Source organism: Mustela nigripes, chromosome 12, assembly GCF_022355385.1.
Source record: "Mustela nigripes isolate SB6536 chromosome 12, MUSNIG.SB6536, whole genome shotgun sequence".
Classification (NCBI taxonomy): Eukaryota; Metazoa; Chordata; class Mammalia; order Carnivora; family Mustelidae; genus Mustela; species Mustela nigripes.
The window spans coordinates 133,752,885-133,774,715 of NC_081568.1; the positions used below are offsets into that span (position 1 = coordinate 133,752,885).

General features: G+C 54.8%; 2 protein-coding genes across 13 annotated transcripts in view; both read left to right on the forward strand.

Annotated features, from left to right (window-relative positions):
- Positions 1–11,334, forward strand: part of FAM193B (family with sequence similarity 193 member B) — a 32,163-nt gene extending 20,829 nt beyond the window's left edge. For 10 of the 12 annotated variants that reach the window (XM_059418395.1, XM_059418385.1, XM_059418386.1 and 7 more), the window contains 5 exons: positions 668–907; positions 6,969–7,989; positions 8,143–8,218; positions 9,016–9,113; positions 10,951–11,334. In XM_059418395.1, the coding sequence (XP_059274378.1) occupies positions 668–907; positions 6,969–7,989; positions 8,143–8,218; positions 9,016–9,112 (1,434 nt within the window). In that variant the 3' untranslated portion in view covers position 9,113; positions 10,951–11,334. The remainder of the gene's footprint in view (positions 1–667; positions 908–6,968; positions 7,990–8,142; positions 8,219–9,015; positions 9,114–10,950) is intronic. The other 2 variants (XM_059418387.1, XM_059418388.1) reach the window with 1 other exon arrangement.
- Positions 11,335–13,919: 2,585 nt separating this feature from the next.
- Positions 13,920–19,111, forward strand: DDX41 (DEAD-box helicase 41). The gene is made up of 17 exons (XM_059418398.1): positions 13,920–14,006; positions 14,088–14,198; positions 14,416–14,575; positions 14,648–14,722; positions 14,840–14,900; positions 15,031–15,167; positions 15,448–15,520; positions 15,647–15,800; positions 15,877–16,013; positions 16,880–17,042; positions 17,225–17,356; positions 17,627–17,698; positions 17,824–17,920; positions 18,057–18,206; positions 18,292–18,363; positions 18,476–18,586; positions 18,763–19,111. The coding sequence occupies exons 1-17, from the start codon at positions 13,980–13,982 to the stop codon at positions 18,897–18,899; spliced, it is 1,869 nt and encodes a 622-aa protein (XP_059274381.1). The 5' UTR covers positions 13,920–13,979; the 3' UTR covers positions 18,900–19,111.
- Positions 19,112–21,831: the final 2,720 nt, after the last annotated feature.

The window sequence follows — 21,831 nt, forward strand, 5'->3', positions numbered from 1 at the left end:
AGGAAAGGAAGTGGCAGAGAGAAAGCTATGATTCTGATGAGCATGCATACGTGTGTAATCACAGAGAAGCGAACGCTTGTGCGTGATGAAGGCAGAATGGAAGCAAAGGCTCTCCGTCCCCCAAGCGTGAGAGCCAGCGAGGGACAGGCCGTGAGCCCAGATGGCACCAGGCAGGAGGCTCAGGGCAGAGTACATGCTGTTTCTGGACAGAGGGCGAAAGCAGCTCAGAAGTCTCCTAAAGTGAAGAGGAAAGGGCCGCCGGGTAGGGTAGAGCAGTTGAGGACGGAAGAAATGAAAGTAATTACATTGTTAGTCACCTTTAAACTAAAAGTAATTATTCTCATTTTAGAGATGACAAAATCGAGGCACACAAAGACTCAGTGACCTGCCCAAGGTCATACAGCTTCCAAGTGACAAAGCCCGGGCTCAAACCTGCTTTCCTGGCTCCCAAGTCAGTGTGCTCACAATGCTGTTACGTACCTCCCACTCCCTCCGCCCACCGCCGCCTCAGCTCTGGGTCTGGCGGAGGCTGAAGCCACTTGGCCTTTGCGGCTATAGTAGAAAGAACAGTTGTCTCGCTTCTCGCCACATGTTCGGTGCCAGCGGGTGGGAGTGCTCCGGGCTTCCCAGGCCCAGGGTGTAACATCAGCACCTCCCCCTCCCCCAGCCACCCGCTGCCCCGACGAGTCGGAATTATACAGAGATCCGAGAGAAGCTCCGCTCGAGGCTGACCCGGCGGAAAGAGGAGCTGCCCGTGAAGGGGGGCGCCCTGGGCGGGATCCCTGGGGAGCCCGCCGTGGACCACCGAGATGTGGATGAGCTGCTGGAATTCATCAACAGCACGGAGCCTAAAGCCCCCAACAGCGCCAGGGCCGCCAAGCGGGCCCGGCACAAGCTGAAAAAGAAGGTGGGTGTGGGGGGGGAGCCTAGTTCTACTGCCTCTCCTCCCTGACGAATCCCTCGCCCCAACCCCCCAAGACTTGTGGGGCATGAGTGATGTTGGCTGCCAGAAGCTTCGGCGCAGCTCACTGCTCTGGGAAGGTCTGAATGCGTTTGGGAGGCATCAGGGTCAGGGAGCCTGGGGCCAGTGATTGGAGGAAAGATGAGTCCTGGCCTCAGAAGCTGCTTGCTGGATTCCTCAAAGCACAGGACTTGCTTCAGTCAGTCAGTCATGTATTCATTCAGCAAACACTTCTGCAAATACTGGGAGCCAAAGCATGATGCAGTTAAGTTCTCACCCTGGAGAAGCTCAGTCCAGTGGAGAGACTGACACAAAACTGGATGAGCATGTTATCATGTGACAAGCCTGGGGATGAGAGAAGCCCCCCCATCCAGGTTGGGCACGCTGGAAATGGCTTACCAAGAGGCTGGCTTGAGAGCTGAGTTTCAGGGAGTGAGTTCTGTTTCAGGCATAGAGTGAGTTCTGGTAGCAGGCATAGAACATTCACAGCAGTTGAGGTTAGTCCAAGCTCAAATAGAGGAGAGGCAGAACAGTTAGTAGAGGTGAGAAAGGGCCTCATAGGTCCCACTGAAGAGTTCTGACTTGGTCCTGTTGCTGAGGGGGCATCACTGCAGGGCTTTTATCAAAGGATGTACTTCGTCAGATCTGTTTGCCACCATGACCGTGTGGCCCTGTGGAAGGTGGCCTAGAGGCATGACCCTCCCTGAAGGGACACTGAGGCCCAGGGAAAGCTGATTGATGGTGAGTCTGGAGCAAGGGAAGCAGACATGACTCGCTTTGGTGATCTGATGATGGAACAGAGATGAAGTCAGAGATGTCTTCCAGGTGTTTGCCTGGGTGACTGGCAGGATGGTGTGCCCTTCACTGAGCAAGGACAGGATTGGCAGAAGACAGGGAATTCAGTTGGGGCACGTTAACGCAGAGGTTCTCAGGAGACCTCCAAGTGGAGATGGAGGTGTGGGGCTGGGAATTGTCAGCTTGGAGATGTAATTGAAGCCATGGGAGTGACCCAGCCCATGGGCTGAGGGAGCTCCTCAGAGGGCTGAGGAGAGAATCCAATAAGCTATTCCTGGGTAGCCCTGCTCCCAGGCGAGCCCCTGGGCTTGGCAACTCATCCCCTGCCACCTAGTTACCTCTTCACCTGCCTGCCCCCAGCTGCATCTGCACAGTGCCACACTTAGGAGCCCAGCAGCTGAAGAGTTGGTTGTGACAACCAGCTAGCTCCAGGTCCTGGGTGGTCAAACAGCCCTAGTGCTCTGGAAAGCAGCAGTAATTCCACATCTTTTTCCAGCCCAAAGGACAAACCAGGACCCTTTCCCTGCAGCCTGAAGTAGTGAGCCAAGCGGTCCCACCACTGCCTTCAGAAAATGGTCAGCACTTACTTTCTCCCATCCAGTGCTGCCTGACCAGAAGTGTCCGGTGGGCAACAGCAGTCTCTCAGCCTTCCCTGGCTTCTTGAGGCAGTGGTTTCCAGTTAGGTCTCAGCAAGCAGGAATACTTTGAAGTTCCTGGGTCTGGTGTGCTTTTCATAAATCTGTGTGCCCACACATCCCTACCCATTTGCTGATAAGGCTAGTAACACTCTTCTCTTCCTTCCTTTTCCTCCTGGCAACTTCCTTCCAAGCTCAGATCTCCTCAGGTAACTTCTTCCACAGTACTGTACCTCACACGTGTCTCTCCCCTGCCATTTATCACACTCCACGCACTCATTCAGAAACCTGCTGCACCACTTCTGTCTGCCTGGTCCAGTCTAGAAGCCAGAGTGCAACATTGCACCAGGCAGTTGCAAGGTCAGGTGATAGGCAGTCATGGTCATTATCCGTTATGCATCAGCCTCCTCTCCAGTGTTCTTCCTCTACCTCTCAAACTTAACCACAGTCTGGCTATCCACCAAAAACAGCTTCTCCTGGGAGCCGTCCAGTGGAGATTGCTCATTCTCTCACACCTCAGGAGACCAAAAAAGCTGAGTATCTTTCTGCTCCCTTGTACCACTTCCAGACCGTGACTATCTCTCATGTACTAACCCCTACTCCTTTGAAATTGACCCTGGCTCTGCCATCTACAGTCTCTTGGCCACTCCTCTTCATCCACTGAAGGCTGTCACCTTGCCCTTTCTCCTCTTCCTAAGCCATAGAGATCCCCTGACCATCATTCACTCGCTGTCTTACCAATACTCTCATTTCCTTGTCCTGTTGCTCTTCTATTACACCCACTAAGAAAAATCACAGCCCTGGGTTTGACCCCCTCCCTGCCTCTCCCCTTCCACACCTCTAGGAAAGTGCTGGATCATATCTGTCTGTGGCACCCAGGCCGTGTGGTCCCCTGCTTGCCTGCGCCTTCACATTGCCTAGCAGGCCTCTGGTCTACTTGTTCTTCATCACTTCTATTCACAGACCCTTTGTCAGCCCTCCAGATTCTTTTCCAATCTCCAGGCTTTACCCACCCCTCTTTTCTTTTTTGTTAGATGAACTCATTTCCTGGTTCAACAAGGAAAAAAGCCAGTGAATAGGCACTTCCTCAAACGTCGTACCATTCCACCGGCAGACTTTCCTTCTTGTCATGAGAGAAGAGTTACCCCTTCTGCTTAAGGCCGTGCAGTCCTTTCCTGCCACCTCAATCTAAGGTTGGCTTCCTGCCCTGGCTCCGGCCTCTCCTAGGCTGGCTCCCATCAGCATTTCACTCTCTTTTGTGCCTTGAGCATACAGCCTCTCTCTTGCCATCACCTTATCTCTTTCCTCCCATCCCAGTCAAATTTCTTGAAAACTGCTGTCTGCGTTCACTGTTTTTTCTATCAGCTCATTGCAAACTGTTTTCCTCCCTCCCCGCCACAGAACCACCAGTGACATCTTTGTTGCTAAACCATACCCTCTTAACCCATCTTCTCTGTCCACTAGGCATTTTGTATTGGTTATCCTTTTCAAACATGTTCTCTTTGGCTCACATGTCCTTGGCCAGGTGGCGGAAGGGAAGAACAGTGGGAATGCGTGTTCTCCAAATTTTTTACCTTCTCTGACCTCTCTTTTGTCTCCTTCATGGACCCCTCTTCCTTTCTTCTGACTCTCCCCTTGAGGCCCTCTCCCTAGCAAAGAAAGCCATCTAGATAGTGTTTTTCCTGGTTCACTATGTCTTCATATTTCCTCCCTGAACTTGACATTGAAAACTCCTGCTGCTACGAGGCACCTCCTCACAGATGTCCTGGTCCTCAGACTGAGCACATCCAAAACTGAGCTTGTTCTCTCTCTCCAAGGAGGCCTGCTCTTCCTTCTCCACTGTTGTCTAGTTGATGGCGCCACCAGCCTCCAAGTTGCCCGAACCAGAACCCAGGGTGCCATCCTGGGAGGAATGCGTCGTGGTAATCGAGAGCAGCGGGCCTTGGAATTGGACCTCAGTTTGAAACCTGGCTCTGCACACTTGCTGGATGACCTTGGGCATATCACTTCACCTCTAGGCCTCAGTTTCTTCATCCACAACATGAGAATAACAGTAGAGCCTAACTCAGATGGTTGCGGGAATGAAACAGTGATGCACAGAAAGGCTCAATGGAGAGCACACGTGGTCAGGGAAGCGGCGGCGGCCCCAGTAGTCATCAGTATTTGTGGCTGTTTTTTGTGGCTCATCCCATCTCCCCACCTGTCCTTGAGTCCTGGCCACACAACCTCCCAATAGGTCAAACCACCCACTTCTCCCCACCCTACCGCTGCTACTAAAAAAGCCTTCAGTGGCCAAACATTGCCCTCAGCGTCAAACGCAGACTTGAACCTGACCTGCAGGGCTCTTCAGCCCCTGCTTAGCTTGCCAGATTCATCTCTCAGTCTCTCCTCCCTGGCCTTCCCACCTACCACTCCCGACCACTCCTGAAAGAAACCTGGGCACCAGTTCTCCCTGTGAATGTTGGCATTCCCTAAAGATCATGTATGCCCGTTCCCCAGTCACTTGCTGTTCCTGCTGCCTAGAAAGTGCTAGTCTTCACTCTAGGATGATCCCTGTCACTCTCCGGGGCCCAGTGAGCTGCTGTCTCCTCTGGGAAACACCTCTGATGGCCCAGTCTGAGTTCCCAGAGCATCTTGTCCGTCCTTCCCTGTAGCACTTACGCTCTCACTCCGAATTGAACAGCCTATTTACACGCCCGTCTCCCCCAGCAGACTCAAGTCCGCAAACAGACTCCTCATGCACAGCTGAATCCCCCAGAGCCCAGCCCAGGCCTCATCATCACTGGTCAAGAAGTGATCGTCAAACAGGACTAAAAGACCTAGGAACTGCAGATCACACCTGGGTGTGCTGTCCCAACTCTGCCACTTTCTAGCCGTGTGAACTTGGGCCAGTTCCTTATTTGTGCCAAAGTCAGTTGTCCTCATCTGCAAATTGAGGATAATGGCGCAACAAGGGCAGTTGTAAGGATTAAACGAGACAATGTGAGGAAAGGATCCGGCTCATGGCACGTTAACAGAAAGCATGTGTTCTGTGCTCTCCTCTCACTACCAAATCATGCTTGGTTCCATGTCACTTCCTCTAACTAATTGTTTTCAGACTTCTTTGTTTAGCAGCAGAACTCTTTTTTGCAATTGAAGTCCTCCATGGAACCTCCATTCCTAAGAGAAAAAGCTGTGCTGGTACAGGAGAGGAGTGATGTGATGGGCCGTCCAGTCCTTCATCCATCCATGTGGCCTCAGAGCTCTGCTCATGGCCTTAAACTCCATGGCACAAGGCCAGAAACACTGCTGCAGGCTCAGCTGCTTCCCAGCTTGAGCACCACAGTGCCAAGTCACAGCCTCTTCAGCACTGGGGGAAGGGGACACATGCCCTCTCAGGTGTTCTCTGGGCAACACTGAGCTATAGGTGGGCAGTTTTTCTCCCAGATACACCAAGGGGAACGGTAAGGTTCAGAGAGAGTAAGTGATTTGTCCAAGGTCCCACAATGGTGGTATTGATCTGTCGCAGAGCCCTATTGGGGCACAGGGTCACCCTCTTTTAAGTTGACTCTGAGATGGTGGCATGCCCTCTTTTCTCTCCCCAGTTTCCTTTTCCTGTTCCTCCCCCTCCATTCCCAAATCAGCTAGAAATATGTGAAATAGTGGAAGTCCTCCAACCCCTGGCCCAACACCACCACCTCCTTCCTATAGGCTTTTGACATCTGTCTCTCCTCTCCCTCTAAAGGCCTCCTTGGTCTGCTGGTGTGTGGAGGTTGGGTAGAGGAATGGAGTGACTCAGAGTCCACAGACTTCACTGTCATTCTCCAGAACCAGGTCTGTTCACACTGACTGAGAGAGCCTAGCATCCCAGTTCTCACCTAGGCAGAGGGGCTGCTTTTACTTGTGGGGCCCCATGTAGCTGTGCATTGTAGTCCATCAGGCACACTTTAGGACTGGCCGTGATTACTTGAGGCAGCTGAGTGGTAAGTGGCTTTTATACAGAATTTCTCCCTCTTCCATAGCACCCATACACACATTCCTGCCACCCAGAGTGTCTGACCTCCCATGGTGGTCTCACCACCCCCGTCTTACTTCTTGAAAGGCCTCTCATAATGCCAACTTTTTTTGCCCCGAATACCAGCAGAGCTGGAGAGTGACTGTAGCAGCCATCTCCCTCTCTTGTTCATCCCCACTTTGGTCTTCACCCCATAATTTTTTTTTCCACTTTTTGCAGATGGGTCCACTGAGACTCAGGAAATGAATGAACCGCTTAAGGTCAGACCTGGCAGGCAAGGTGCAATTAGCTGCATTCTTATCCCTTTGAGTCCTAGTGGTTTTAGGCTCTAGGACTGACACTGGGGACTCTGATGAACAAGCTATAAAAACTTATCCTTTAGGTCTGTCTCCATCCCCAGAACATGCACCGGTCTCATTGCATTTCGTCCTCACTCCTGCAGAGTGGGGGAGCAGGTCCGGGTGGCCAAGGCCCTGCGTCTAGCCAGTTAGCTGCAAAGCTGGGCCCCAGGCCGATGTGTCAGGTGTCACACTGTGCCTAGCAGCTGCCGGGCCCTAGCTGAAACTGCTTCTTATATTGGCAGGAAAAGGAAAAGGCCCACTTGGCAGCAGAAGCTCTAAAGCAGGTGAATCGTAGTGTTTCCGGAAGCCAGGAGCCAAGACCTGCCAGGGAGAGGCTCTTGGAGTGGCCTGACCGGGAGCTGGATCGGGTCAACAGTTTCCTGAGCAGCCGTCTACAAGAGATCAAGAACACTGTCAAGGACTCTATCCGTGCCAGCTTCAGTGTGTGTGAGCTCAATATGGACAGCAATGGATTCTCTAAGGAGGGGGCTGCTGAGCCAGAGCCCCAGAGCCTATCCCCCTCAAACCTCAATGGCTCCTCAGAGCAACGGCCTGATATTAACCTTGACCTATCCCCTTTGACTTTGGGGTCCTCTCAGAACCACACGTTACGAGTTCCAGGTGAGCCGGCCCCACCATGGACAGAAATGAGAGGCTCTCACCCACCATGGACAGAGGTGAGGGGACCCCCTCCTGGTATCATCCCTGAGAATGGGCTAGTGAGGAGACTCAACGCTGTGCCCAACCTTTCCAGGGTAATCTGGGTCAAGACACCCAAGCCAGGCAACCCTAGCCCTGAGGAGCCAAGCCCAAAGGAGGTTCCCAGTTACAAGCAGGAGCTGCCTGAGCCTGTGGCCTCAAGTGGGAAGCCTCGGAAGGGCAAGAGACAGGGCAGTCAGGCCAAGAAGAATGAGGCAAGCCCAGCCCCCCGGGCCCCAGCCAGCCTAGAGGCTGCCAGTGTCAAGGGCCAGACCCCCAGCTCCAAGCAGCCAGGCAAGGCCCCGGAGCCTCCCAAAGTGGGCAGCTTTGCCGAGGCTGGAGAGGGGAGCCGGGGAAGCCAACCGGGACCAGGCTGGGCTGGCAGCCCCAAAGCCGACGAGAAGGGCAGCTCCTGGCGAAACTGGCCAGGTGAGGCCAAAGCACGGCCTCTGGAGCAGGAGTCTGTGCAGCCCCCAGGCCCAGCAAGGCTACAGAGCTTGCCACAGGGCAAGGGCCGCAGCCGCCGGAGCCGCAACAAGCAGGAGAAGACGGCCGCCTCCTTGGGTGAGTGCACCAGGAACTGAGTGGTTGACCCCCCCACACCCAGCCAGGCCACAGGGTGGAGGGTAGTCCTCGCGTCTGGGCAGTGCTGCCCCGAGAGCATGACCCCAGAGGCCTGGCCGTGGGCACTGAGCCCTCCTGGCTGTGTCTTCCTAGACGATGTGTTCCTGCCCAAGGACATGGATGGGGTGGAGATGGATGAGACTGACCGGGAGGTGGAGTACTTCAAGAGGTAGGTGTGGGGATGCCTTAACACCCACCCTCACCCTGACACCCTCAGAGAGAGAGCCTTGCCAGGCTCGCTCCCACTAGTCTATCTGCTGGAACCCAGGTGGCCACGCGGCAGGAAAAGGCATCTGTGTAAGGGACAGGGAGGAGGAGGCACTTCAGGCCCCAAGAAGCAGGATTTTCTCCAGTTTTATTTACTTTGTATATTCATTTGCACTTTCTCTCCTCTGCCTGGGCTGAGTTCTGGGCTGGAGGCAAATCAGATGCAGTCTAGATGGAGAGAGAAAGCCTAAACACACAGTCCAGCTGTAAGTGCTGTTGGAGGAGTAAGGATGTGGGGTTGCAGACCAAGCTGAGATTCAGGGGTGGGCAGTGCTCCCAGAAGAGATGGGAACCAGGCTGAGACCGGAAAAGTAAGGATGAGTGGGTCAGGTCAAGCAGGGCCTTTGTGACAGCAGAGCTAGTAGGTACAGAGGTTTGAGGCTGAAAGCAACACCCAGTACCGAGGGGAGCAGGAGGCAGCCCAGTGTAGCCAGAGTAAGATACAGCGTGAGGGGCTAACCTGTATCCCAAGGCAGTGTTACTGTCTTCATACACTGTTCATGGGCTCGCGGGCACCCTGTCCAGAAGGTCAGGAAAGCTCTCGTAACCTGCTAGGCCGCAATACTCTAGAACCAGAAGGGTTGTACAGAGCTGACTTGGTTCCTTTAGTGACCAAGACACATGGGACTAGAAATGGGGTCCAGCAAGGAAAGGGGGATCCTCTGATTGTGCTTTCCTGGTGTCTGTCAAACCTAACAGGTTCTGTTTGGATTCTGCAAAGCAAACTCGTCAGAAAGTTGCTGTGAACTGGACCAACTTCAGCCTCAAGAAAACCACTCCCAGCACAGCTCAGTGAGGTATGGAGGACCCCCAAGTGTTGCATATACTTCTCTCTGCAAGTTCTATCACCTTGTGTCCCCACCACACCATTTCATGCTCAGGAGCACACGAGTTGGGCTAGTGGCTTGTCAGCCCTGGCCCCTGCAGTGACACAGTGAGGCCTATGTGCTCTGAAGACACAGGCCCCATCTCTTCTCCTGTGGCCCCTCACGCCTAGGCCTCTGTCCTTTCATAGCTCCCTCCTGGGCCAGACCCTCCTTAGAGCCCTCCTGCCTATGTTCCTGAAGGGCCCTTCCTGCACTGCCATCCCTGGGCTATCTCTACCAGGCCTCCACTTCCCTCACCATCTGCCTCTCAAGAGCCGAGGCAGCCTTACTCCCCAGATGACTGCCCCCACTCCTGACATTGTTAGCCTCAGGGTTGAATTTCATTGCCCAGCCTGGTAGGCTGCCATTTAGGGTGCTTTCCAGCTAAAGCCATGCAGGAAGGGGCTAGCGCCAGAGGACCAGGGAGAGGGCAGATGAGATAGACCAAGGCCTCAGTGAGGTCATTTAGGCATGGAGGAGTTTGTAAGCACTCTCTCCCCAACCAGGGCAAGCCCCATGAAGAAATTAATAGCTAAGCTGCCTCCTGAAGAAGAGACCTAGCCCCAGCTGGGCTCGGGGCTCCTCTCCCAACCACCTACACAGGTCCTTTTGTGTGAAATGTTGACATACCAGATGACGCTGTGGACTGAGAACAGAAGACCAAGAAGCCACTGGACTGAGCACCATAGTGCAGGAGAGAAGAGTTACTGGCCCACAGGCCTTGGTGCCCGGTTTGCGGCCTAATGGCTGTGCAGTGCCCTATCTTAACCCTGTGCTCTGTCCCTGGGATCAGGCCTTTTCTGCCTGGTGACACAACTGCCTTTAAAGCACAGGAAACTGGGGCAGGTGAGCTGAACTCATGGAACCCCAGGAGGATCCTCCTCCTTCTCTTGTAAGTGCCAGGGCAGCAGACTTCCTGGACGTTCAGCCGAGTCTCTTGTCCTCCTCTGGGTCAGGATTCCCCACCCTTGAGGCTGGGCTCCCTATGGCCCCTTGGGCTGCCTGGAGACAGGACTGTCTTTAGACTCAGCTCAGCCCCTCTCTCTGAAGGGGCTGGACTCCCTGGTCTTTTGCCAAACTGAAATGTCCACACACTCAGGAGCTTCTGCTAGGGCGCCCTTCTGCCCCTTTTGTCCACTTTCACAGGATCCAGGAGTTATGGGGACCCCTGGCACTTTCATTTGTTGCCTCTTCTCAGAGAAAAAGGGGCATACCTCCTCCCACAGCCCAGTGCTCCTGTCAGCCAAGAAACCTCATTCAGCCATCTTCTCTCAAGGACTCCCTCTTTGGTTGATCTCTCTCCCAAGACGGGGGATGTTTCTCCCTGCCCTACCCCACCATAAGGGCTCTTCATTGACCTTTTCCACCCTCCTCAGAGTGGGATCAGGAGGCCGGAGAATGTGTGAAAAAGCAGTGCCGGCACAGATTCGGGACCTAGCCTGGGCTGTGTCCCCAGAGTGTGAGGCAGGAATCAGAGTGCATATGCTGCCTTTCCTCCACCTGTCAGCAGGAGAGCAAAGGCCAGAGTCGGGGATCTTACCCACCCTGGATGGGATAGACATGCTACCGGGGAGCTGTCCCCTGGCAGGGTCTCAACCTGCATCCTCTGCTGAAGGTAATCAAGGAAGTCTATTCAACATTTTCAGCCCAGGGAGCAAAAAACGGCAGGCAGCTCCTCCTACGCAGGGGACCCATGGAAACCCAGAGCCAGCACAGGGAGGCTAGGGCACAAGCTCACTCACGGTACGGTCATGCTCTGTTTTCTCAGCCCCCTGCCGGGTCGAGCTGCTTCAGGGTGTCCTGAGACCCCCAACTGCCAGCCGAAGGTCTACAGTTTCTTCCTCCACATCCCTACACCTGCCCAAGATCCTCCCTGCTCCTCACGTCCTGGACCAACCAAAAGTTGAATGGATGCTGTGCTGTGCTGGGGCCCCTCAAGACCTCCGCAGAGCCGCTTCCTGGTGCTACGCAGCCCCCTCACTCAGAGCCTGGGGGCTGGACTGGCCTGTGGGCCGGGGGCTGATGGTACTGCTGGCCCAACACTGCTCTCTTTGTGTTTGGTTTTGTTTTTGTTCTTGTTTTTCAATTCTTTACTTTTGATACTGTGAATATCTTTCCTGCCGAAAGATAAAGCAACATTTGGACACAGTCAGTGTGTTGTGGTTTGCTGGTCTGGGACAGGGGTGAGGTGAGGAATGTACTCAGAAGCATGGGATCTTCCTTGGTCATTAGCCTCACTGAGCAAATGACCAGTTTGGCAGTTTCCACTTAATTCTCAGAACAGTTCTAAGTGGGACTGTTACCCCATTTTACAGATGAGGAAATTAAAGCCAAGACAGGAAAGTGACTTTAGTGCACTCGGTCTGGCTGAGAAGTTAGATCTGAGGCCTGTATAACAGCAGCATCTGTGCACTTTATCCTGGTGGGAGGACGCTGGTGTGTGACCTGAAACAGCCCCTTCCCCATGCCCTGTTTCCCTCTCTGCAAGATGGTGGAGTGAGACTCTGTGTCCGGGCAGCTGCTGTGAGAGGTGGTCTGGGAAAAGCCTCAAAGCCTTTTCTGTAGCCTGGATTATTGACGTGGTCAAGGGAAGTGGAGTAAATGGAGTTTCTGTAAATTGGATCGGACTTTTCAGTGGGAATGACACATACAGCCAAAGTACCTGAGAGTTGAGGATAATGAACCCTTCTGTAAAGTAAAGCAAACTACCTCATTCCTACCTCCCACCTCCTATAGATCTGGTTTGAAAATTCAGATTTTAATATAATAGGTTTGCTTAAAAAAAAAAAAATGCGTCACACACACCTGTGTTCTACCTCCTTGTCCCTGTTGTCATTTCCTCAAGCTGACACTTAAGCTTGTGTGGGGGAGCAGTGGAGGCTGTAGCCACATAGTCACTAAGAGTGCTTTATAGAGTGTTGGGAAGCAGGATCGGAAACTGTTCCCTCTCCCTTCCCCTCCTCCCAGGTTCATCCCCACCATGGGCAGTCAGTGCCAGCTTTCTCTTCTAAAGAAGTTAAAAGGCATCGCCCACAGGCTCACAGTTCCTGGTCTGTGGCCCTTCCTAATCTCCAGAGAAGTCTGCATATGCCCCGGTGAAACCTGTTTCTGCATACATACTATCTGTGTTCCTCTCTCTCCCTTCAACTCCCGCACCGGGCTCCTGCCCTGCCGCTGAACTGGCATAGCTACCTAAAATTCTGCTTCATCATTCGAAAATTGCCTGTCTGATCAAGGAACTGCTTTACCTACAGAGAAACACCTGTGGATGGCGCTCAGAGCCTTCCGTGCCTGGTCCTTGCCTCCCGGCACTTCACTCCAGCCCCACCAGATTACTTCAGTCTCCCAGGCCTGTGGCCTGGCACCCACAGGTCTCCCAACTTTACTCACGTTTCCTTCTTCCCAAGTTACCTTCCCTTCATCATGTCCTGCTTATCCTTCACATTCCAACTGAAAGGCCCTGCCGTGCAATGCTTCAAAAAGTACTACTTTATCGGTCTTAGAATATTTCTCCTTAACCTCAAGACCTGTTTTATTTTTGTCTCCTCAAATAATCCATAAACTCACAAGCCAGGTTTGTGTCTTGTTCATCTTTTATCTGTTTCAGCGTTGTGCACAATGCCCAGTATGTGCTGATAATAAATACATGAATGAAGAAAAAAGTAGTACACATCACTCCACTTTTAAGAGTCCCCAGTGAGGAGCACCTGGGTGGCTCAGCCCTCCGACTCTTGATTTCTGCTCTCAGAAATCAAGATTCCTGATCTCAGCATCGTGGGGTCTAGTCCCAGGTCAGACTCTTGCTCAGCATGGAGTTTACTTGAGATTCTCCCCAGCCTCTCCCTCTGTCCCTCACCCCCGCACGCTCTCTGTCAAAATAAAATGTTTAAATATAAATGAAGTACCCCTTGAAGTTGAAGTTACTTTGGCCGTCAGGGCCCTGCATACTCTGGGCCCACCCAGCCTCCCTATCCAGCTTTAGCGCGGGCCACCCCACCACACAGCAGCCGGCCACGTGGTTTGTTCTTTGAGGAATCTGTACTGGCATATGGCCAAGCCTTCAGTCCTCCAGAATCCTCAATCAGAAAGCTTCTCTTTCCTCCACTCTCTTGTTCTGAGTCCACACCTCTGGAAGCTCAGATGCAGGTCTCTTCGAAGACTTCTCTGGTTCCGCAGGCAGTGAGTTACTCTATTGCAGCATTTACAATAAAAAATCGCTCCTTAGCTATGTACAAACCCTCAGCGAAACACTAGTCACCAGCATTTTATTTACCCTTCATCACTCTGAAATTGTGTCTTACATAGACGAGGACGGCTGTCAGAGCTGCCGCGTTTAGGTTGATTCATTTTTCCGTAAGCCACACCCCGTCCCCGCGCCTGGGATGGAGGCCCCGGCGGGGTCCCAGTTGGCCCCGTCCAGGATCGTGCCGGATGACGTCAGACTCTGGGCGAGGTTTTGCAGCGGGCCAGCCGGCCTCTCCGGGATCAGCCGTCTCCACTCGGGACCTTCCGCCAGACTTCGTGTTGTGAGCCTTTAGCGCATGCTCCAAGTCTTCCAGCGTCCCATAATACCTTGTCTGACGCTTCGCCCTGGCCCTTGGCAACAAATGCGCAGCCGCCCAAGGGACTTTGACGCCAGCGCGGACCTGACAGGTTCTCCGAGGAAAGTTTGTCCCTCTGCGCGACCCGGCACTCAGAGGTCGTTGCTAGGCGCCCAAGTTCCGCTTCACATCCGATTGGATTTCACTCAAAAGTTGAGGCGGGGTTTTACCGTGGCGCGCATGCGTGCAGCAAAGGATGGAGGACTCGGAACCCGAGCGGAAGGTAGGAGCGAGGCAGGGGTCCTCGCGGGTGGCGAGCGGCAGTGAAAGCGGGGGACTGAGCCTGACTCCCGTGTATCTGTAGCGGGCGCGCACCGACGAGGCGACTGCCACAGGAAGCCGCTCCGAGACGGAGGATGAGGACGACGAAGACTATGTGCCTTACGTGCCTTTGCGGCAGCGCCGGCAACTGCTGGTGAGGGCCCGGGTTCGGAAGAGGAATGGGGGCGTGGGAGCCGGGGTCGAGGGGCGGTGGGGGGAGGTGGCCGCCAGTGGAGCGAGCTGGCAGTACTCGGGACCGTGGCCCTCCGGCGAACGAGGAACGGGCGACCAAGATCCTGAGGCAGGCCCACTGGGCCCAATGCGCCTCTCTGTTTTGGGCTTGGTTCTGCGGGGCGCTGGTGGAACCTCAGCTCCAGAAGCTACTGCAACGAAGGCGCAAAGGTGCTGCGGAGGAGGAGCAGCAGGACAGCGGCAGCGAGCCCCGGGGAGATGAGGACGATATCCCGCTGGGCCCTCAGTCCAACGTCAGCCTCCTGGATCAGCACCAGCACCTCAAAGAGAAGGCTGAAGGTGGGCTGCAGAGCCGCGGGGAGGTTCAGCTTAGTGCAGTGCTTGGTGTCTGACCTCTGCTTCTTTCCTCAGCCCGCAAGGAGTCTGCCAAGGAGAAGCAGCTGAAAGAAGAGGAAAAGATCCTGGAGAGTGTGGCTGAGGGCCGAGGTGTGGCTGTAGTCAGGGCAGGGTGGGTGGTGGACTGACAACCCCAGACATGTTATATCTCGAGGGCCTGGCCTCTGGGAAGGAAGAGCCAGCCCTGAGCCACGTCTGTCCCCTCAGCCTTGATGTCCGTGAAGGAGATGGCCAAGGGAATCACATACGACGATCCGATCAAAACCAGGTATGTGTTTCAGTCTGGGGAAGACAGTCACTCACTCTTAACTTGGACTGGTATATGGCTGAGACTGGCAGGTGTACCCCAGAGCCAGCTGTGCCTGGGGCCTCTCTTGACCCCCACCACCCACTCACAGTTGGACACCCCCCCGCTATGTCCTGAGCATGTCTGAAGAGCGGCATGAACGGGTTCGGAAGAAGTACCACATCCTGGTGGAAGGCGATGGTATCCCACCACCCATCAAGAGCTTCAAGGAAATGAAATTTCCTGCAGGTACTGGGAACTTTGGTAGTCAGACAATTGTAGGGTTGTGTCCCAGCCCCCTCTGTGCTCAGCAACTGCAGAGATGGGTCTAGCCAATGGAGATGGAAGGACTTGGGTTTGAACTTCAGTTGCTCCAGTTATCGTGGAGGTCTTGGACAAGTCTTTCTTTTTCTCTCTCTTTCTCTGGGCCTCATTTGTAACTTGAAGGGGGTAGTGCCGAGTTTAAAGTTTTGGGGTCCTATACAGTATCTGTGAGACACAGGGATGATGCTGAGGTTGTTTTCCGTAGCCATCCTGAGAGGCCTGAAGAAGAAGGGAATCCACCACCCAACACCCATTCAGATCCAGGGCATCCCCACCATGTGAGTGTGGACCTGGGAGCCCTGTAGGGGGCGGTGATGGGGAGGAGCAGTCACTCGGTGTCCTTCTGGAGACTCATTCCCTACATTCTACTGAACCTGATCCTCAGGTCTCTCCTCTCCCAACAGACTATCTGGCCGTGACATGATAGGTATTGCCTTCACGGGTTCAGGCAAGACACTGGTGTTCACATTGCCTGTCATCATGTTCTGCCTGGAACAAGAAAAGAGATTACCTTTCTCCAAGCGCGAAGGGCCCTATGGACTCATCATCTGCCCCTCGGTAAGACAGACCAGGCTAGAGGGCAGGGCAGAGACAGGAGTGCCTTCTGGTGCCAACCTCCACCCTGTGCCTACAGCGGGAACTCGCCCGGCAGACCCATGGCATCCTGGAGTATTACTGCCGCCTACTGCAGGAGGACAGCTCCCCGCTCCTGCGCTGCGCTCTCTGCATTGGGGGCATGTCTGTTAAAGAGCAGATGGAAACCATCCGACAGTAAGCACAGGCACCTCCACCCTGTGGGCCTCCCCAGAGCCACTCAGCAAGCTAAAGGACTCTTTGCTTTAGCTACCCCTGCAGACCCTTACAGAAGCCTCCTTGTCCTCCAGTTATCGTCCTCAAGGAGTTCCTCGTGTAATGGGGAGATCAGTTGGGGTGGGGCAGAGGGATGTGGTAAGGTACTGTGGGCGCACAGCAGATGGAATGGGGGCATCTGGGTGGTCAGGGGGTCAGGGCATTCTGGGCAGAAGACACAGAGGTGGGGGATTCAAGATGTCCAGGAAGGCCAGGGTCCTTCAGTGTGGTCCAGCATGGAGGCTGAGACACTAGGGCAGGGCCAGATCTGTGGCCTTTCCACACAGTGCAGTCCCCAGCAGATAGTGCTCTTTGACCTGGGCCAGGCTCTGGGGTTATGGACAGGCCACACCCAGTCCCTTCTTTCAAGGCATTCCTGGTCCCAGGGAAGAGTCAGATACAGAAGGGATTAATTTAGCATTCCGGGAAAGTGAGCCCATCAATGCCTACAAAGGGACGTGCAGGAGCACATGGCGCAGTCTGGCTGGAGCTTCAGGACCGCTGTCTTCTAGAGAGGGAAGGATATGTCAGGCAGAGTTGATTCATGGCTGGGGAGGAGCTCTGGAGCACAGCAGTAGTCAAGAAGGCTGCAGCGCATCCAGAAGAGACACGTTTTACAAGTAGGACAGGATGCTGGAAGAGATTACCTTTCTCCAAGCGCGAAGGGCCCTATGGACAGGGGAGGAGAGACAGGAAAGAGGCCAGAGAGCAGAATGAGCAGACTGCCAGCCCATAGGTGCAGGGATGGGCAGGTAGCCCTGACCTCAGGGTCTTCTCTTGATCCCTAGCGGTGTGCACATGATGGTAGCCACCCCTGGGCGCCTCATGGATTTGCTGCAGAAGAAGATGGTCAGTCTAGACATCTGCCGCTACCTGGCTCTGGACGAGGCTGACCGCATGATTGACATGGGTTTTGAGGGTGACATCCGCACCATCTTCTCCTACTTCAAGGTACCCGTCCCTTCCTGGCTAGGCCATTCCTGCCACCCTCCCCAGCACACCCCATTCAACTGTGGCAGGCCCTGAGGCCTAGCACTGCCCACCCACTGGCCCTGCTTCGGGGCGTGACATCCCAGCTACTTGGTCTTCCCAGGCCCCAGCATGCCCTCAGTCCTAGCCCTGCTCTTCCTCAGGGCCAGCGACAGACCCTACTCTTCAGTGCCACCATGCCTAAGAAGATTCAGAACTTTGCCAAGAGTGCTCTGGTAAAGCCGGTCACAATCAACGTGGGGCGCGCCGGGGCTGCTAGCCTGGATGTCATCCAGGTGGGTAGGCGCTCCTGGGGAACAGGGTTTCACTAAAGAGGGTTGGATGTGGCCTGGCCATGGGGAAGCTCTTGGAGTAGGGTTGAGGGGCCCCCTTGTGGACACTCGGGGTTTCATTCAAATCTCCAGCCCTTCAGGCGGCCAGTGCCTACAGCGGGCAAGAGGCTTCTGGTTTCCTCCCAGCTAGGACTGGGAGCCCAGGCTCTGTGGCAGGGCCATGGCTCGTGAGCCCATTTGCAGGCCCACCTGACCTGGCCCTTGTGATGGCAGGAGGTGGAATATGTCAAGGAGGAGGCCAAGATGGTATACCTGCTCGAATGCCTACAGAAAACACCCCCACCCGTAAGTGTAGCCCACCAGGCTAGCCCAGGACCCCTGGCATGAGAGGGAGGGGGCAGTGGGGGCAGCATGCTGGAGAAGTTCGGTTGGGGTCCGCTCCTGTGACTGAAGTTGGCCTTCTCGGACAGGTGCTCATCTTTGCGGAGAAGAAGGCTGATGTGGATGCCATCCATGAGTACCTGCTGCTCAAGGGGGTCGAGGCAGTGGCCATCCATGGGGGCAAAGGTCAGGGGTAGTGCCTGTGTAGACAGGGATTCTGCTGCCACTGCCACCGTTCTCCTAACCCTTTCCCTGCCTGGTGGGCCCACCGCTACTCCCCAGACTCCCGTCCCTCTAACAGCTCCTGCCTAACCCTCCCCAGACCAGGAGGAACGGACCAAGGCTATCGAGGCGTTCCGGGAAGGCAAGAAGGATGTTCTGGTGGCCACAGACGTAGCCTCCAAGGGCCTGGACTTCCCTGCCATCCAGCATGTCATAAATTATGACATGCCTGAGGAGATCGAAAACTATGGTGGGGAGCTTGGTGGGGGTCAGGGAGGTGGGCCAGCCCCCAGCCCCACAGGCAGTAGGTCAGAGGCTCTGTTCCCTCTCCGCAGTGCACCGTATCGGCCGCACCGGGCGCTCTGGGAACACAGGCATTGCCACCACTTTCATCAACAAGGCCTGTGGTAAGGCTGCCCCCTCGGGATCACTTCCGCTGTCCCCGGGTCCTCTGCTATGGCCACCCAGGTCCTGGCTGCAGGGCCTAGGGTTGGGCCTGACAGTTCCCTACCCCCCCAGACGAGTCGGTGCTGATGGACCTGAAAGCTCTGCTGCTGGAGGCAAAGCAGAAGGTGCCCCCTGTGCTGCAGGTGCTACACTGCGGGGATGAGTCCATGCTGGACATTGGAGGTGACTGCAGGCGGGGGACACGGGCCAGGGGTGCGGGGGGAGCATAACGGGAGCACCATAAAACATGTCCAGGTGGCGTATCAGAGGGCTTGGGGGCGGGATCTAATGGGAAGCCAAGGTCTGGGCTGTGGAGCCTGGTCCTGCAAGCATGCTGACTCTCACCCCCGTGTCCCCAGGAGAGCGTGGCTGTGCCTTCTGTGGGGGCCTGGGCCATCGAATCACTGACTGCCCCAAACTCGAGGCTATGCAGACCAAGCAGGTCAGCAACATCGGCCGCAAGGACTACCTGGCCCACAGCTCCATGGACTTCTGAGGCTTCTGCCGTCCCTTGTCTCCGAGAGACTTCAGTCTCCAGCCACCATCTGTACACACCAGCCCCCTTGACAAAAAGCCAGCATCTTCCGCCCAGCCGGCCTGGGCTGAGCCAGGCTGGGCCTGGCTGCCTGCGCCCTGTGTACCCCAGAATTACTATTTTTGTTCCCTTTACCCCTGCTGTCATTAAAGCACAAACCTCTTCTTGTCTCAGCCCAGCCCTGCATCTGTGTTTCCATCCCTGATCCCTGCTTCCTGGACAGGCTGTACGCTCTGACCTCCACAGCCCCTGTAAGGCAGGGGAGTTGGCATCTCCCACCACCACGCAGGAGGAAACCGGGCCCTTGGGAGCTGCGGGGAAATACTCGGAGCGGGAGAAACCTGCATGCCCATCTCAGGCCACATTCCCTTAAGTGCCCCCTGCTGAGAAAAAAAGCCTAATGCACACTGCTTCCCTCATTCTGCCACCCGGGAACTTTATTCTGGGGGGCAGCAGGGAGCCATATGGGCCTCGCAGCCCCATATGGCCCCAACAAGAAACAAGCGAGAAAGTACTCCCATCACAGCGCCAGCGTGTGGCCTGAATCACTGCCCAGTGCCAGCCAATTCTCCTGAGCTTTCTGTCCAAATCAATGTCAATTTGGGCAGTAAGCTCCTGAGAATTGGCTAGAAATTCCTGGCAAACTCACTTCTGGTGGTGGGGACCTTCAGGGGAGCCGCCCGGGACCGGCCAGGGGTCCCTCATGGTGTTGCCCAAAGCCTGTGAGAAAGCGCTCAACGCTGGGTGCACGGGAAGCCCAGGTTGCCTCCGACCCGCCCTCTACTCAGCCCCATGGGGAGCTTGCCTCAGCACCAGCAGGTGGGACCTGCCATGCCCCTAGGCCCGAACCCTAACCCAGGGTTGGGTTCTCAGGCTTCCATCTCCCGAGGCCTGACCCTCAAGCCTTCCAGACTGGGGACCTCTGAGCCATACCACAGGACACCACCTGCCACCCAGGAGGAAACCGTGCCCTTTGGAGCTGCACAAAACCCTCAGATTGGAGGAAACCAGCATGACCTCTGGAGGCCACCCCTCCTTTGGCGCCCCACCGGGCCACCAACATGGAGCCTGAGGCTTGGCCTGACCCCTCCCTCAACTTGGGCCCTGGAAAGCTCCCCTCAGCTGTGGCCCTCAGGGGAGTCGGGTGGATCCGGCCGAGTTCCCAGATGTTCTCAACACGCAGGTAGTGAGAAAGCACTCTAAATAGCAGGCAGAGCATGGCCTGAATCACCGCGCAACACCAGCCAATTCTCATGAGCTTTCTACCCAAATCAATATCAGTTTGGGGAGAATGCTCCTGAGAATTGGCCGGAAACCCCCAGTGAACTCACTTCCAGCTGCGCAGGCCTTCAGGGAAGCCGCCTGGGCCTGGCCGAAGGTCCTGAGTGGTTGCAGCCCAAACCCTGTGAGAAAGCGCTCTAAAACCCAGGCGCATGGGTGGGGGCCTTTACTCAGCCCCTGAGGTTTCGTTTTCAGCACTGGCAGATCTGGCCTGGCATGACCTTAGGCTTAGGTCTAGGCCCTAGGTGGAGTTTTCAGGCTTCCGTCCCCAGGGGCCCCAAGCCCTCCAGATTTGGGACTCTGGAGCCACATCCCAGGAGTCCTCTTGCCACCCAGATGGAAACTCTGTGTTGTTGAAGCTGTGCAGAACCCTTCAGAGCTGGAGAAACCTGCATGCCCCCCTGAGGACACCACCACCTCTGCAGCCCTCTGGCTATGAACCCTCTCAGCCTGACATGCCGCCTGACCCTGCCCTCAACTTAGCACCCCAAGGAAGCCGCCTCAGCACTGGCAGATTGGGCCTGCCATGCCCTTAGCTCAGCTCACCTCAAGGACCCCAGTCAGCTCTAGGCAGACCTGGAACTCCCATCTGCCTCAAAGCTCTGAGATCCCCCCTTCTTCTTCCAAAATTACGCTGGCCCAAGTCTTTCATGAGAAAGGGAAAAGGCTATCTCCTGAATGCTTAACACCTCCTTTCCTCTTCTGTCCTATTTCTCTAGCACTTACCTTTGTACCTGGGCAAACTATGAGGAACGTGTGAATGGAACATGTACAAGCTCTGAGATCTGAATCTTCCTGGCAGCTTTTTGAGGGCTCCTTATGCAACAAGAAACTAGTGTATCCTACCACGGTGTATTTGAAAATGATCATCTACAGAATGGGAGAGTGAAAATCACTCCATTTTACCTCTCTCTTCATGAAGCAGCACAGGGTCTTCTGCCTTCCTTCATTGACTTCAATTCCAATTCGTTTCCATGTAGTGATAATTCCTTTGCTTCAGGGGTAGGATTTCGTGATTTCTCACCTGCATAGAACACCCAGAGCTCATCACAAGTGCCTCCCTAATAACCGTCACCCATTGAACCCTTCCTTCCACACCCCAGCCCTCTAGCAACCCTCAGTTTGTGCTCTAAGGTGGAGTCTGTTCCTCATTGGTTTATCTCTCTCCCCTCACTCTGTTCATCTGTTTTCTTTCTGAAATTCCTTAAGTCAAGTCATAGGGTATTGGTCTTGTCCTACTGATTTTTGCTTAGCTTAATCCACTCTAGATCCAACCACATCCTTGCAGATGGTAAGATTTCCTTCTTTTTGAAACTGGGTCCTAGTCCATTGTGTGTAGCTATAGATATAGATATAAATCTCCCACATCTTCTTTCTCCATTCTTCAGTGAATGGACATTGGGACTCCCTCCATCATTTTGCTATGGTTGATAATGCTGCTATAAATAAACATCACGGTGCTTGTATCCCACTGAATGTGCATTTTTGTGTCCTTTGGGGAAATCCCTAGGAGTGCAATTGCTGGATCCTAGGGTTGTTCAGTTTTTAGCCTTTGGGAGAACAACCATACTCTTTTCCAGAGTGGCTGCAGCAGCCCACATGCCCACCGACA

Coding starts and splice junctions, on each gene's coding strand:
- DDX41 (XM_059418398.1), top strand. CDS start 13,980: ATGGAGGACTCGGAACCCGAGCGGAAG. Junction 14,199..14,415: donor GGCAGCGCCGGCAACTGCTG/GTGAGGGCCCGG, acceptor GTGGAACCTCAG/CTCCAGAAGCTACTGCAACG. Junction 15,521..15,646: donor ATCCAGGGCATCCCCACCAT/GTGAGTGTGGAC, acceptor CTCTCCCAACAG/ACTATCTGGCCGTGACATGA.